The sequence below is a fragment of the Onychomys torridus genome, chromosome X (genome assembly GCF_903995425.1).
Source record: "Onychomys torridus chromosome X, mOncTor1.1, whole genome shotgun sequence".
Classification (NCBI taxonomy): domain Eukaryota; kingdom Metazoa; phylum Chordata; class Mammalia; order Rodentia; family Cricetidae; genus Onychomys; species Onychomys torridus.
Window position 1 is genome coordinate 54,004,701 of NC_050466.1, and position 15,188 is coordinate 54,019,888.

A 15,188-nucleotide genomic window follows, 5' to 3' on the forward strand; every position below is an offset into this window, starting at 1 on the left:
TCACATAATCAGTTGCCTATTGTGCTGCTCCAGGCACACCTGCTAAGAAACATCTTACTAATTTTGCTTAAATCCATTACTGTAATCAAGTGGGAAGTGATAATTGGCATCAACTGGTTGGAGACGAAATTTAAGCTCTGCAAGCATGCACCCTCTAAGAAAGCTATGTTTGGAATATCTAAAGAGGCACCATGCAGTGTAAATCATATTTCTGTGCTTTTGGTTAGGCCCATCATAGTGTAGACGCTGCTATTTATATGGCTTGCTGAAAGATGAGGGAAGTTTTACTCCAGAGAATCAGACAAGTTGTTTTCCTAAGCCATGGAAACTGAGGGATCACCACATTCTGGTGGTGAGATTCAGGACCTGTATTTGAGGAATTATATGCCCTTGTATGAATATCAAGATAGGACGTTAAACATTTTGCTAAAAACTCCTCCGTGCCAAGTTCACTTTTAAGGGAATTAGAAGCAGAGCTTTTGCAAGGAACTTTCAAGAAAGTTATCATGAGTAAAGAATGAAAAATGAGCAAAATAAGGATTTTCTTCCATTCTATTATTTTCTTCTAAAACTTAAAAACACTGTTTTTACATTAGCAAACAAAATAATTGATCTCATAATAGTATTTTCACACATATATGTGTTATGTTTTGTCATTCATAATGTATCTCTGCAATGCCAGAGTACAGCCATTGCCTTTATATTAGCACCAACTCTAGGCCATCAGAGTTTATTAGCCAATGGGGAGAGTTTATTAGCCAATGGGTGCATGACTGTGTTCAAACTCCTGGCAAGTGGATTTTACTTCTCATTACTCTTTGCAAATATGAAGATTCTTCTGTACTCAGCAGGGCTCAGGCTTTTCAAGTCCAGGCTTCTGCAATTAAGCAAGTACAGGTTCCAAGAGGACTCAGTGGGAAGCCACAAAGATGATTAAAGGAATGGAAAGTTAGAGTTTAGGGAAGAGTTAAGGGAACTCTTAGTTTTTTTTGATTTGGTGGATGACTTAATAATGATTCTCCAACATATGGAAGATGCTTACTTGCATAAAGGGAACCGCCTTCAGGACTAAATGAGAAGATAGGTATCAGATCTGCCAGACAGGCTCTGTAAGTGTAGAGGTTTCTGTCTGGAAGCACTGTTAATTATTGGAATGGGTTATGTGGCATAGTGGTGTTAATTACTTTCTGCTAAGTGTTAAAATACATAGAGTGTGTAAGATTTATCCATTCCTTGGTGGATAGTATCTTATAAAATAATCTGCTTTTCTTTCTATGTAGTCTTTAAATCGTCATACTGCTACTTAGCAAGAGAGTGGTTGCTTCCAATTTTCCATTCCTTTCTTGTTAATTGTGTTTGTTTTATGGAAGCATTCTTAACCAACTGGATGATAGAGTATCGCTTCACTAGAAACAATTACTCTAAAAATAAAGGCTTTTAACCTTATTACCACTAACATTTGTATGTGGTTGGGGCTGTCCTGCATACTATAGGATTTTGAACAGCATCCTTGTTCTCTCTCCACTAAAATCCAGTGGCACTCACCCTTCCCATTTTGTGACAACCAAAAGGGCCTCTAGACATTACCGAATTCCCACGAGAATCAGGCCAAAACTGTACTCAGTTAGGAATCATTGCTCTGAAGCCACCCATAGGCTTATTTGGTGTATGCTTATTTCTAATTTTTAAAATTTTTTAAATCTATTGCCTTATGTGAAATTCATGTCACCAACATTGTACTAATTTGCATCTGATATTATTGCTGTTGGAAAGTGGAATATGAGGTTGAGCAGCTTTAGCAGGTGCTCATAAAACACACATCATTTTTAAAGGAGCTGTGTCTATCCAGACTAGTTCTACTACAATATTTATGATGGAGCCTTCTACATTAAAACATTCAAAGAAACATTTAAGTGCTTGAACTGTTGAAGATTTACAAATTAAGTTTTTGTTACATTTTAAAAGTAAAAGCAATAGAAGCACCTACATTATTGAAAAAAAATTGGAAACATTTTAAAGGCACTGTTCACTGGGTCCATCATAGTCAGCATTCAGTTCATTTTCTTCATATCTTTTGTGTGTCCCAAACTATATGTTACGGACTTAATATAAATCTTTACAATCTAGTTTCAAAGTGACCTAGGAGAGCCATTCCGAAGGGAGCAGCTTAGATTCCCATCTGACCCTAGCTAATGTTTAAAATCCTTGCCATAGCCCTTGAGCATCCCTTTCTAATGCCTCTTCCCTCCATGAAATAGGCGTTATTCTATATGACAAACAGACATTTAGTAGATCTTATCCATTCATGCATATAGCATGCATGCGACAGGAATGTTTTATATTGGGGCTAAAAAGATGACTAAGCAACTAAGAGCATCATTGCTCTTCCAAAGGATCCAAGTTCAGTTCTCAGTACACATGTCAGGTGGCTTACAACTGCCTGTAGTTCCAGTTCTAGAGGATCCAATGCCTCCTTCTGGCCTACACAAACTCTCTCTCTCTCTTTCTCTGTCTCTCTCTCTGTCTCTCTCTTTCTCTCTGGAAAATAAATCTCTTTGTTTTGGTTTTTTGAGACAGTGTTTCTCTGTGTAGCCTTGGCTGTCCTGGAACTCTCTCTGTAGACCAGGCTGTCTTCAAACTCACAGAGATCCACCTCCTGCCTCCCAAGTGCTTGGATTAAAGGCATGTGCCACTACCACCTATCAAAAACAAATCTTTAACAAAATGTTTTGTGCCTACTTCATGTTTAGATATGGTTTTGGCACAAGGGATACACTGGTGAACAAGACTTCATTGAGTGTGTAGCTGTTATTATCAAGGTTTCAAACAATATCAGTAGATTCTGAGGAAACATGAGCTTGTTTATTTCAGCAACTGGGCTGGTTGGTTTTATGAGGGGCTTGGCAAATCCATGTGATCAGTTCTCGATTAAGTGTTGTGGCTTGATCCAATCCTGATGTCTGATCTGATTGTTAAAGTGGATGGAAATTATGTTATGTGGGACTTTAAGAGAATATATTGGTTTGTGGAAATGAGCAAATAAGTATGTACTGAATATAGCCTCTGTGCCTGAGAGCTTTAAGACAGAACCCTTTGGATTAGGAGACAAGAGCACAGTGTGTAGTAGTGTGGATTGTGTAGGATCTACAGTTGAAAACATGTTGTACCTCAGTGTCATCTGCTATTTGTGGTTGAATCACATCCCGTTTGATGTAAAGAGATTCAACCTGACCCATATAATGTGCAGGCATTTGCCCAGCAGGCCCTCCTTTCTTCTTTACAACAGAGCCCCCCTTTCAGACTCACTTGACCACTGATGCTGCCAGTTTTCCATTAGAGTACCCTATTGCACTAAATGGTCTTAGAGGAGGCAGTAAGAATTTTATTTTTGAAAGAACAATATAGGTGAATAGTAGTCTTTTGAGAGAGTTAAGAAATGTACTGTAGAAACTGGGATTCATTTTTAAGGCATGCCCTGCTGTACATTTTTTTTAACCCTTTCCCATGAACTAAAAGGAAGATTAAAATTCCAACAGAAGGAAAATGGCCTTGGAGAATAGCTTGAGACTGATGGATTTATTTCATGTGTGACTTAAAATAGCGTGGATTTCTAGCACTACATTAAGCCGTATTTCTAATGAATTCCGGGTATACTACTTTCTCTTCAGCTTTGTATGGCCTTGCCTACACACAGAAACAGACTAATTGCTACCATAACAGTTTTACTATCTTTCTTTGCAAAATCTATGAAATGACACACTTTAAAGAGAGGAGAATCTAGAGGCGGAGGGATGCAACTTTTCTGGGGTTGTTTCTTTGGTCCCAAGGGGGATATTTGGGATTGAGCTGCATTTCTGGGCGGTGAGCCTGGGCAAGTCTTATTGGTTTCTCATCCCTCTAGGATTCATAATGCTATTTAGGCCTCTTGTAAGCTCGTTTGTAAAAATCAATGTGCTGAGGTTACTGGGCAGTGAAATGAGGTTTCTTAACCTCACGACCTTCAGCCCATGTTGAGATGCTGTAAAAACAAGAATGAAGGACCTTGGTCATTTGGGGTGCTCTGGAGTCTAGGTGGACATCTGCAAAGGGCCATGTTGGTGGGGGCCCATCTTGCAAGATGTTGGCAGTGAACATTCTTGTCACAGCAGGGCCCCCCTCTCACAGCATGTGAGAGGGATGCCAGGTTCCCAGATGTTTGGCTGAAGTACTTGTTATGACTGTGCCTTTTGCCCTCTGAACTTCTCTTTGTGAGATGCTGATATGCTGTATGAGGGCAGGTGGGGGTTGTTAAGTACAAGATTTTTGTGTGTGGCTTATCATTTTCCTCCTTCACCATTATTCTAGAGAATGCCAGACAGAGACAAGAGGGTATCGTGAGCAATTCCATCATGTACTTCACAGAGGAGCCCCCTGAGCTGCCTGCCAATAGCCCACATCCACTAAAGCTGAGGCGTATTCTGAACCTGAGCCCTTTCACTGTCACAGACCACACCCCCATGGAGACAGTAGTGGATATCTTCCGGAAACTGGGGCTCCGCCAATGCCTGGTGACGAGGAGTGGGTGAGTAACCAGACAAGGGAAGAGAAAATATGTACTGTGGCCAGCTTTAATGTGTCTGCCCTTAAGGAACTCATGGTCCTTTGGGGTAGACCAGTCCTTGACAGTTGATATCACTAAGCTGAGTTGAATGTACTGAGAAGAAATTTCAAGCAGAGGGAAGAGGAAAAAACTTGTAGGCTAGACTATTGCCTGTGTTCAGTCTGAAGATTTAGTCAAAGGGAGGATCTAAAGAACAGCTTGTTTCGTCTGCTATGTGACACTTGGCCTAAGGAGAAGGTGCAGCTAGTTCTGCTATTCCATGACATAAATGCTCCTCAAAACTATAGTAGTATGCCAAAAGGAGCAGCAATCAAAGCACAGGAGTTATGGGGAAAATACACTTAGGTGTGCAATTCTTAAAACCTTCAGCAATGATACATCATAAAATTCACGTAAGTTTGTACATTTTACACTGGTTAAATAGTTGAGTAATACACAAATATGAAAATAAATATTTTCCCTTGGGGAAAAAAACCCCTGAAGTTGGCTGTGAAGTGGACATCTGAAGGGTTGTTGTTCTCTAGAATTACTATGAAGGAGTCAAGGGAGGGAATGGGAATTCATCACAGCAAGCAGGATGGGTATGGTTTCTAACTCTCACATGAGGGCAGAGTGTGGGTGGATTATCAGTGTGTGTGTGTGTGTGTGTGTGTGTGTGTGTGTGTGTGTGTGTGTGTGTGTGTTTTGTTGGGTTTGACTGGGAACACATTTCTTTGTTCCCCCACTTTATTATGGATGTTGTTACCCCAAAAGCAAATACTATATCTATTATTCTCAGACTGTTCCTTAAGACATCAATGCTTTTTTTAATAAAAGATACCTTTGTTACACAAATAGTATTAGAAAACTGAGGAATTTGATAGCTTGATGGCATCATTGCTGAAACTTTTACCTTGTGTTCTCACAGGCCAGGAAATCAACAACACAAATATAAATGGCCATGATAATACCTAAGATGTAGTTCTCTAAGGGCCATTCTTTAGACTCAGAGGTGTGGTTCAAGTTCCATAGCCTCAGAAGATTGTACAGAGAAAGGTGTTGGAAACCCTATCATATAGCTGCTCTACTCCCAGTTTGGAGTCTGGAAATAAGAGATGTTGTGTAGCTTCTGATATCCAACATAGTTTAGGCCTTTGTAGAACCCAGAGGCTGAACTGCTTAACACAGTTTACTGCTTTAGAGCCAATACACTCTAGTTTAACATGGTAGTCCTCAACCAGGACATTATTGTTCTGCTGGATCTAAGGACAATTTTGGATGTCACAATCAGAGGAAGAGGTATTATAGTTGTGTAGTAGGTAGAGGTCAATGATCAATGCTGGTAACATTATGCAGTGCACAATACATTTCCTGCAAGAAAACCACAAATTTGACTTTAAAAAATCTAGTGTCATAGTATAAGGACCCTGGGTTGAATATTGAGGAATTTTACTCATTTGGCTTCCTCCTGCTGATTTAGTAACAAGAGTACAGACTGCAAATTTTCAGTGTACACATTTACCTGTAGAACTTCTAATTGGCAGGACAGGTTCCTCCTTCATTCTGACTGAGGTTACAGATCACACTTCTCATGGATTCTAGAGGTACTCTCTACTTTGTCACACATATATTGGAATGCCCTTTCTAGATAGAGGATGAACCTCCAGGTAAAACTCATCTTTATGTTGTTTACCCCAGAACTTCTGGTCCCTGAGGTCTTGGGTAAGGCCTGAAAAAGTGAGTTTTTAACAAGCTTCTAGGGATCCCACTTTGAGAACCACTGGAATGAATATCTGCACTTGGGTTTCCAGCATGGAGTAAATACTGCAATGATTGCCCAGGCCATCTCAAGTGTATAGCAGTTTCTCCTTTCCTCTAAAATAGTCTGATGTCACTTATCATTGGAATTCCCAGTTCAGTCAGGAAATTCTGCCCCCAATGCCCACTTACACCTCATGGAGCCCCATGAGTTTTTCCTGTGAAGATCTGGGTGCTGAAATTGGCTCCGAATGTTCTAAGAGAAAACAACTCTCCCTCTCTCTCTGGCTCTACATGTTTTAAGCAAATACAGATGCTGATACGTTAGTGCTGGCAAGGGATCCTTGTTTTCGGGGCCTTTCATCTTCTTGGGCTTTCAGCCAGGGCAGGCCCGGCTCAAGCCAGCTTATGGTTTTGATGCGTTCCATTGCCATGTGCCTTCCCTGCTCTAGTGGATGAGAGTCTGAGCCTGTCCCTTGACCTGATTGTCTGCAGGCTATCTCTGGGCCTGGGGCCCAGAATATTCATAAAACTAGAATAGGAATCAGAGATGCTTTGTACACAGAGTGCTGGAATCTAACAAGCCTTCAGGTACTAAGATTAAATTTGGGTGAGTTTTTCTCCCCAGAGGTTCTAGAAAGGGAAAGCAAGTCTGGGTGATTGTATCAGATTTCCCTCATCACAAGGGATCTGGATAGCATAGCTGTCTCAGAAGATTCTAGCTACTGCAGTCTGTAGTTTAGGTCCTTTGACATGAATGTGGCCATTTGTAATTCACCAGGTTTTTCATGGACTGCCACCCAAAGAAGCTGGAGTTCAAACACTTGATTTAAATCAAATAGGACATTTATTACCACTAATGAAGCCTGCTGGGTTTGATGTTGCTTCCTTCTGTGTTGATGTTTTGCTGTCATGCAGGTTAGGGCATGATTTATACTCAAAGCCAAGGAAAATCTAGAACATATATTTTCTCAGTGCTGCTGGAACCAATCTAACTTGCAGACTTTATAGTCACAGAACTTTATGAAGAGGTTTTCAAAACTATAATGCTTGATTTTTTTATTATTGTTGTTTTTGGTAGTAGTGGTGGTAAGGGGATCAATCTCATTAAATTGTCCAGGCTGGCTTCAAGTTTCTGGGCTTATGTGATTCTATTGCCTTAGCCTCCCATGAGCCAAAACTACAGATAGGCACATGTTACCACTCAGGGTATAATATATCTTTGGATTCTATCTCCAGGGTAAAATAAAGCAAGGCCCAGACTATATAGATACATGAAGGGTATGTGTGTACAATTTTGTCATTTTGCAAATGATAGTGGTCATAGTTTTTGCAAGGAGATATGGGTGCAGTCAGTGTTTTTACTGAGCATCCATTGTGGCTGAGAACTGGAGCAGGCTCAAAGTGGTTTTAAAACAGAAGACCAGGGGTGTACATGACTTAGTGTGTACACAAGGCCCTGAGTTCCATGCCCAGCATCACACAAACAGAGTGTTAAAAATAAAAGTATCCTGGGCCTAGTGGCTCCAGCCTGAAATCCCATGTACTTAGGAGGCTAGGACAAGAGAATGGCAAGTTCAAGCTCTGCTGCCTAGGCTGCAGAGTGAGTTCAAGATCAATCTAGGCAACTTAGTGAGACCCCCCATCTCAAAATACAAAAATCAACTTTAGAGGATTGGGAACATGGCTCTGTGATAGAGTGCTTACCTTGCATGTGTGAGGCCCTAGGTTCAACCTTGAGCACTACACACAAAAAAGCAAAGGAATCTACTAAGGAATAAGGAATTAGGAATCCAATTTAAGTGGCATCACCCAAGGCGAGTGCTCCAGAGGTAGTCATCACAATCTGTGTTTTTGAGTGAAAAATACATAGCAGAAGATGAGTGAGCTAGTTAAACTAAAACACTGTTTACATGTTGAGGGTAGACAGCGGTGGGTTCCTTGCCACCAAAAGAGCAACTATGAATGCTCTGTTAGTGACAGAATAACTTTTCATTGAATGGATAAGCCAGCGTTTATCTATTTATTCTTCTATTGTTAGACATTTGGGCTGTTTCCAGCTGGGGCTATTGTGAGAGAAGATTAGTGCGTAAGTTGTTAAGCAGACATGTTTTTAGTTTTCTTGACTTGCTAACCAGGAGTGGGTTTGCTTAGTCACATGGTCATTCATTTAATTAATTTAGTCCTCCCCTCCCTCCCTTTTAGTTTGGGCAGTGTTTCTCAATAAAGGGTAATGTTTGGTAGTACCTGGAGAAATTCTGGTTGTCACAATTGTGGGGCAGGGCAGGGGTGAGCACCAGTGCTGCTGGCGAATAGCAGTTAGAATCTAGGTAATATACAGGACATGTCACTCCCTACAAAGAAGTCTCCAAATACCACAAGTATCAAAGTGGAGAAGTTATAAGTAAAGCCTTCATGGGGTACAGAAGAGTAGAGAGTGTCATTGAGATCAAGGTTAGAACTCCTTCAGCTACAGCTATCTAGGAGGGAACCTCACTGGAAACTCCTAGTTGGCTTTAAATAGTGACTTCTCTCAGCCTCAAATCTCCTTGCTGGCTCTGTTGTATCCTTGAAATTAATTAGTATTGGCAGAATGAGAACGAACTGTATCTGACTCCAAGGGAAAACTGTCTTAACCTGGGGAATCCAAGCCTCTGACATGGCTCAGACCTCTTGGTTATGAAGATCCAATGGCAATATTGAGGACTCAGTGATATTTCTACTGAAGCATGGTGATTGACCAAATACTGGGTAATAGTACCACTGGGAAAATCATTACATCTCATTTGATGAATGCTGGAGCCCTTATTATGGCAGTTGATCCCCAAGCAGCTGAGACAAATGAGTTGGAAAAGAGGATTTTCAGGAGTTACTAGCTGAAGCCAGGCCCATTCCTATGTGAGAAGCCCAGAGTGCCTCACTTCTTTTGGCTGTGGTCACACTTGTGGATGGGTTTCCAGGAGAAGCTAGCATGCCATTACAAGAAGAGTGTCAATGTTTGGTTCCTTCAGATTATTTGAGGACTAGAGCAATATATGGGGTAGACCAACATATGGGGAACCCACTAAGTTCACTTAAGTCAGTTCAACATATTATACAAGTTTTAGAATTTTACATGATGTGGAAAGGGAAGCACTCAGAGGGAATTGTTTTTCTCATAATTGTCCAGTACAGGCAGCTGAATTCCTGATAAAGACTGAATTGTCTCCTTCTAAAATACTAAAGACCTAACCCTAATTTATGACTGTTGCAGTAGGGGGAGACACTGAGCCTTAACGTTAAATAAGGCTGTTTCAGTAGATCCTTAATCCAACAGGACTAGTGTCCTTTAAAAAAGAGGAAGAACCCAAGGAGTATCTATACAAAAGGAGAAGGCCATATGAAGACACAGTGGGAGCATGGTGGTATCCATCTGTCATCCAAGCAGATGAGCCTTGGGGAAACTGGCCCTGTTGGCACCTTGATCTTATACTTTAATTCAACCACCATGTCTGTGGCATTTTGTTACAGCACTACAGGCTGAGTGATTCCAAAATTGCAAGTCAGCTTGGCAGATTTGGCAGAGCAGTGTTTTTGTTGTACAAAAAGGCTTCAGTTCAATTTTACTGCATTGTGAGACATTGCAGACATATATTTTGCTGGGTGTGGTAACTTATGCCTGGTAATCCCAACACACAGGAACTTGAGACAGAAGAATTGCCTTGAACTTGAGGCAAGGCAGGGCTACATAATAAGACCCTAATGTATATAATTATATCTTATTACATATATAACAATATATAGCATAACACACACACACACATACAGACAGGCAGACACACATATAAAGATGGCCAAAATCATGGAACCCAAAGCAGCCCGAGTTAGAGTTGCAGTCCTAGGCTCCAACCTATTTAAGCACTCACTCCCCAGTTCCTGTCTAGCATGCTTTTAGAAGGCCTTATGGCTGCTTTCCTCCCTCCTAAAGATGCTCCTGTGACACAGAGGGTGGGGAACAGTATTTACTCACTTTCCTAATGTGATAAAAGATGAAACTACCACCTGAAAGATATCACATTTCCTAGATTGTTTGAGGTCCAATGATGTCAGAGACAGCTTTATTTGTTCACCAGCTGTAGCTGACATGGCTATCCCTTGGACAAATGCAGCTTTCTTCATATTAACTACTGGGTTGGGCTAATTAGGCTTGAGTTAAATGGCAATGTATTGTATCTGTGATTTCTTATTTTTTTTGGTTTGCCATCATCTTACATAGCCCCAGGAGTAGAGAGGCCTGTCATTTTTATTGTTCCATAATTCTGAAGAGAGGCTTCTGTGGCTTGCTTCCTGATCCTTTTTTCCCCATCGCAATGAAGATGGAGCAAACAATTATTTTCATACTTAACCGGTGATGGAATGTATTCCAAAGAAATTGTTCACATTGTCTTTGTAGAAAAATTCACTTCACCAACAGGGCATGATTTGGTCCCACAGACTGTTATTTAAGTATTTAATAAAAAGAATAAGGCAAGGTTGGTTCAGATGGGCACAGTATCATCCGCCCTATTTGCATCCCAGACTCTGTCCGAATGGGCACAGTATCATCCAGGAAGCTCTACTTGCATCCCAGTGTCTGTGAACTGTGCTCCCTAGGTTGGTATAGTTCAGATAACCCTGTAATCACAAACCTGGGAACCAGGCTCCTGGCTCAGCTGGTCAAGTGCTTGCTGTGTGATTGTGAGTTTGGATCTCCAATACCATTCTAAAAGCTGGGTGTGGTACTGCAGATCTGCAACCCTAGCACTTGGGGGAGGGTAGATGGAGCAGAAAACCAGAGGGTCCCTGTAGCTCACTGGCTCCAGCCCAATTGAATCAGTGAGCTGTAGGTTCAATGAAAGACTCTGTCTCAAAAATAAGCTGGTTAGCAATGGAGGAAGACCCATAAGTTGACTCCTGGCCTTGACACACACATATACACAAATAAGTACATACACCATACATATGTATTTGTGCATGTGCATGCATGCACACAAACATGTGCAAACACACACACACACACACACACACAAACACACACAGACAACAGACTCTAGAAACTGGTACTCTTTATAGTCGTCAAAAACAATGGAATTTTGGAAGAGGAGAGAATGTGTATATTTGGCCAGAAGTGTACATTGTACTTTACTCATCCAGTAACATGAAATTAAAAGTAGAATAATTTCTTGTTGATACCACCTTACTTTGTGTCCCAGACTTTCCTGTAGTTCCCTATGTAGGTCAGGCTAACCTCAAACACATGACACTCTTCTTGTTTCTGCTTACTTAGTGCTAGTATTAATAGGCATATACTGCCATGTCTACCTTAATTTCTTATACTAAGAAAACCCTTATATTTTGATGTTCTATGGTGTGGTCAAGTTGTTACAATAGCTTTAACAGCCCTTTATAAATTGATTACAATCTTAAAATTGAAGGCATTGTATTATTCACTGTAGGTTCACAGCCTGTATCAAAAACAAGCTTCTGATATCAGTGGCTAATGCAATAAACATTTATTTTTTATACAAGCATAATGATACATACTTATAATCTTGCACTTGCGATGCTGAGGCAGGAAGATCAAAAGTTTGAATCTGACCTGGACTACAAGTTCCAGGCATGGGCTGTATATGGAACCTCTGTCTCAAAACATACAAGCAAAGAGAAGAGTCATTTTTCTCACCTATTACATACTATGTAGGTTGCAGGTACAGGCTCTTCTCCAGTTATTCAGGGATCCATATCTTGGCTTATGAATCAGTCTTCCATGCATCAGAGTCCTTCCCTGGCTCTCTTGTCCCTGGATGCCAGGTGAGGAGAGTGGAAGAGAGAAGCACTACACAGGAGACCTGAGAGAGGTGCCTGTCATCTTTGCACACAGGCTGCTGCCTGGAGCTCATTCTATTGGTCCTGCTTAACCATAAGGAAGCTAGGAAATGTTGCCTGTCCCTGAGCCTGGTCATGAGTCTCTTCTGTCAGGCTGACTTCTTTTTTCTGTTTTGTTTCCACTCCAGGAGACTTCTTGGGATCATCACAAAAAAGGATGTTCTGAGACACATGGCCCAGATGGCAAACCAGGACCCTGAATCCATCATGTTTAATTAGCAATAAGGTGGCAGTTATTTTGAGAAGACCAATAACTACATAATTTTTAAAGAAATAATCAAATGATACATTATGATTCCAGTGAAAGACCTCGTGCTGAGGGCAGCAGAAATGAAAGCCTTGTTTGAAAGAAGGGGGAGAAGGATGAAACTTTTTTTAAAAAGGCAAACCCACAAATTAGTAGGCATTTTGTAATTAACCACTTATAATTTCCAAGCCGTGATGCTTAATGAGTTTACTAACTGCTTTGAGGGCATGTGGAAGAGTGTAAATGACATGAATTATATGAGGATGTGGAACACCAGAAATTGTGGTCCCTTCACTCAAGGTTGATATTTGTAATTTTGGAGAACATGTGAAACTTTGAGTCCAAAGGACAAAGAGGGGTATCAGCATGCCACTATTATGTATTGGTTCCTAAAATTTTGCTATTATGTTAGGAAATCATAGGGAAGATATTGCACTTACTGTGTTGGAAGAGAAAAGAAAATTAAAGTTGGGTACAGTGAAAGCTACAAGCAGACCCTGATGGATCTATTTATGACCATCTCTTATCTTGCTTTTCTTCTCAAGCCCATTGTTTTGCTACTTTATCAGTCTGAACCAGTATCAGTGGTGCCCACCATAGTGAACATGAAGAAACAACTCCTACAAAATACCAATACTTTGAGACTGGACAGTGAACTCTTGGAACATGTAGTACTGTGTGGACATGCCTCTCATATAAGGGGACACATTCTTACTTTGAGGGGACACCTGCCTCATCACTGATTTGCAACCCCAAAGCATTGACTTCATTTATTTATGCAGTTACTTGTGCATTTGATATATAGACCAGTCCAGCACCTGCCATGGATTATTGCCTGTGTGTTCCCAGATTGCTGTAGTGTGTTTTAGTTTCCAAGTAGCATGTGCATTGCTAAAAACCAGCTACCCAGTGTTTCTACTTAACTCTCTTCTCAGGTCTTTCAGATAGAGCCATGATTAGGGTGAGGCATATGAGTTCTCAGTGGGAACTCCTCCAAATGAATTACAAAAGAAATAGTAAATTGATTCTAAATCTCTTCCATTCTCTTCTCTGTAGGATATAAAATGTCCAGTTTTAATGCCTAAGCATGTACTTTCATAATAGCAATCACAGCATAAGATAGAGTTACATTTTATACAGCCCATTGAAGGATTGGGTCTCTTTGTATTTGAACTTAATGACACTTTTATTCTTTTAGTCAGCACTTCTGTCTTTTCTGCAGGAAGGAATTAGTGTTTTAGGTCCACTGCATGATCTCTGTATGATTTATGTCATTTGCCATTTCACTTCATCTTTGCCCCCCTACCTTTCCCTCAGTCATCATCATTCTTTTCAATCTTATTGTCATTGGATGTGGATGTATCAGGTGCATGTGCATTTGGCTGTGTGTAGCAGAAAGCACAATTGACAGTGAGTCTGAGTAAGAAACCTAGGAGATGGTCACTCCAGGACTGTCTCCATACTATTTCCAGAGATCCTAATTCTTCTGGCATTTCATTTTCGCTTCTCTTATCCTCTGCCCTTTGGCTTACTGCCTCTAAGTTGTAAAAATGTTGTACAGATGCCAGGTGTGATGTCTACTTACTGTGTGGGAAGAGGGAGGAAGAGGCGAGTAACAAGATAAAGTGTGTGTATCTGGGAAAGATAAGCTTTGCTACAGATGCTCAACATACAGCTATTGGCTGGAATTTTGACACATGTCTTATCCTCCTAGATATATGTGAGTCTAGAAAGAAAAATTTTAGCTAGACACATTACTTTCTGAATGACACTTAGATTCTCTTAATAAGTAAGGAGGATTTGCTTTGGGGAGGGGAGTGTATCTGTCATATTAAATTCCATCATCATATCCCTACCATTGTCTTTTGTGTCTTTTTTTACTCTCTCATCCTCGACAATCCTTCCAAACATCCCTTCAAGCATTCTTATAACCTTTTTGCATTTTACCCATTTTTGCACATTTGAGAGAAAAATTAATTCCTAAGCCAAGTCTATTTCTCAGGTCTAATAGGAATTTTACTTTTGAATAAACCCTACCTACAAGTGGGTTTCTGTGAATCTTCTCATTGTTACAAGAAATATATTCTGAAAAGCAAACCTTTTAAGTCAGATCATGCTGCCAATTATGGAATGTCATAGTTCCAACTATTTGTTTCTGTAACTAATTGTCTCCCTCTGAAATAACACTAAGTAGGCACATCATGTGAAAATATCCAGGTAATAGTAGTGATTTTAAGCCTTGGTTTGAGAATGAAGTTCATTGTCTCATTCACAGCATGTAAATATTAAGTAGTAGATCCTAATGTTAGGGTTTTTATTAGGTTTTGCATGGAACATTTATAAATGAAGCTGAATTCTCCTGGACTGTAAATTCTAAGTGTGCAAGATTGCTTCATATGGCTCCCCTCTTTTGCCTAAGTGGTTCCGCTCAAAGTTGGTCTACAATGGAAGGAGAGTATTAATTAGTCATAGCCAAACCTTCTATAATCCACAAGCCCCCCAACCCCTGTGTGTGTGTGTGTGTGTGTGTGTGTGTGTGTGTGTGTGTGTGTGTGTGTGAGAGAGAGAGAGAGAGAGAGAGAGAGAGAGAGAGAGAGAGAGAAAGAAACAGGTATCTTAGCTTAAAAAATAATGCACAACAGTGGAAGTATCACCAAAGGTCAGCAAAAACATAATTCCCCTCTAATCTAGCAGAGTCCA

At 40.5% G+C, this 15,188-nt stretch overlaps 1 protein-coding gene across 3 annotated transcripts in view; it reads left to right on the forward strand.

Annotated features, from left to right (window-relative positions):
* Clcn4 (chloride voltage-gated channel 4) overlaps positions 1-14,859 on the forward strand; it is a 65,607-nt gene extending 50,748 nt beyond the window's left edge. For all 3 annotated transcript variants that reach the window (XM_036174422.1, XM_036174424.1, XM_036174423.1), the window contains exons 12-13: positions 4,345-4,561; positions 12,370-14,859. In XM_036174422.1, coding sequence (XP_036030315.1) covers positions 4,345-4,561; positions 12,370-12,460 — 308 coding nt within the window. In that variant the 3' untranslated portion in view covers positions 12,461-14,859. The remainder of the gene's footprint in view (positions 1-4,344; positions 4,562-12,369) is intronic.
* Positions 14,860-15,188: the final 329 nt, after the last annotated feature.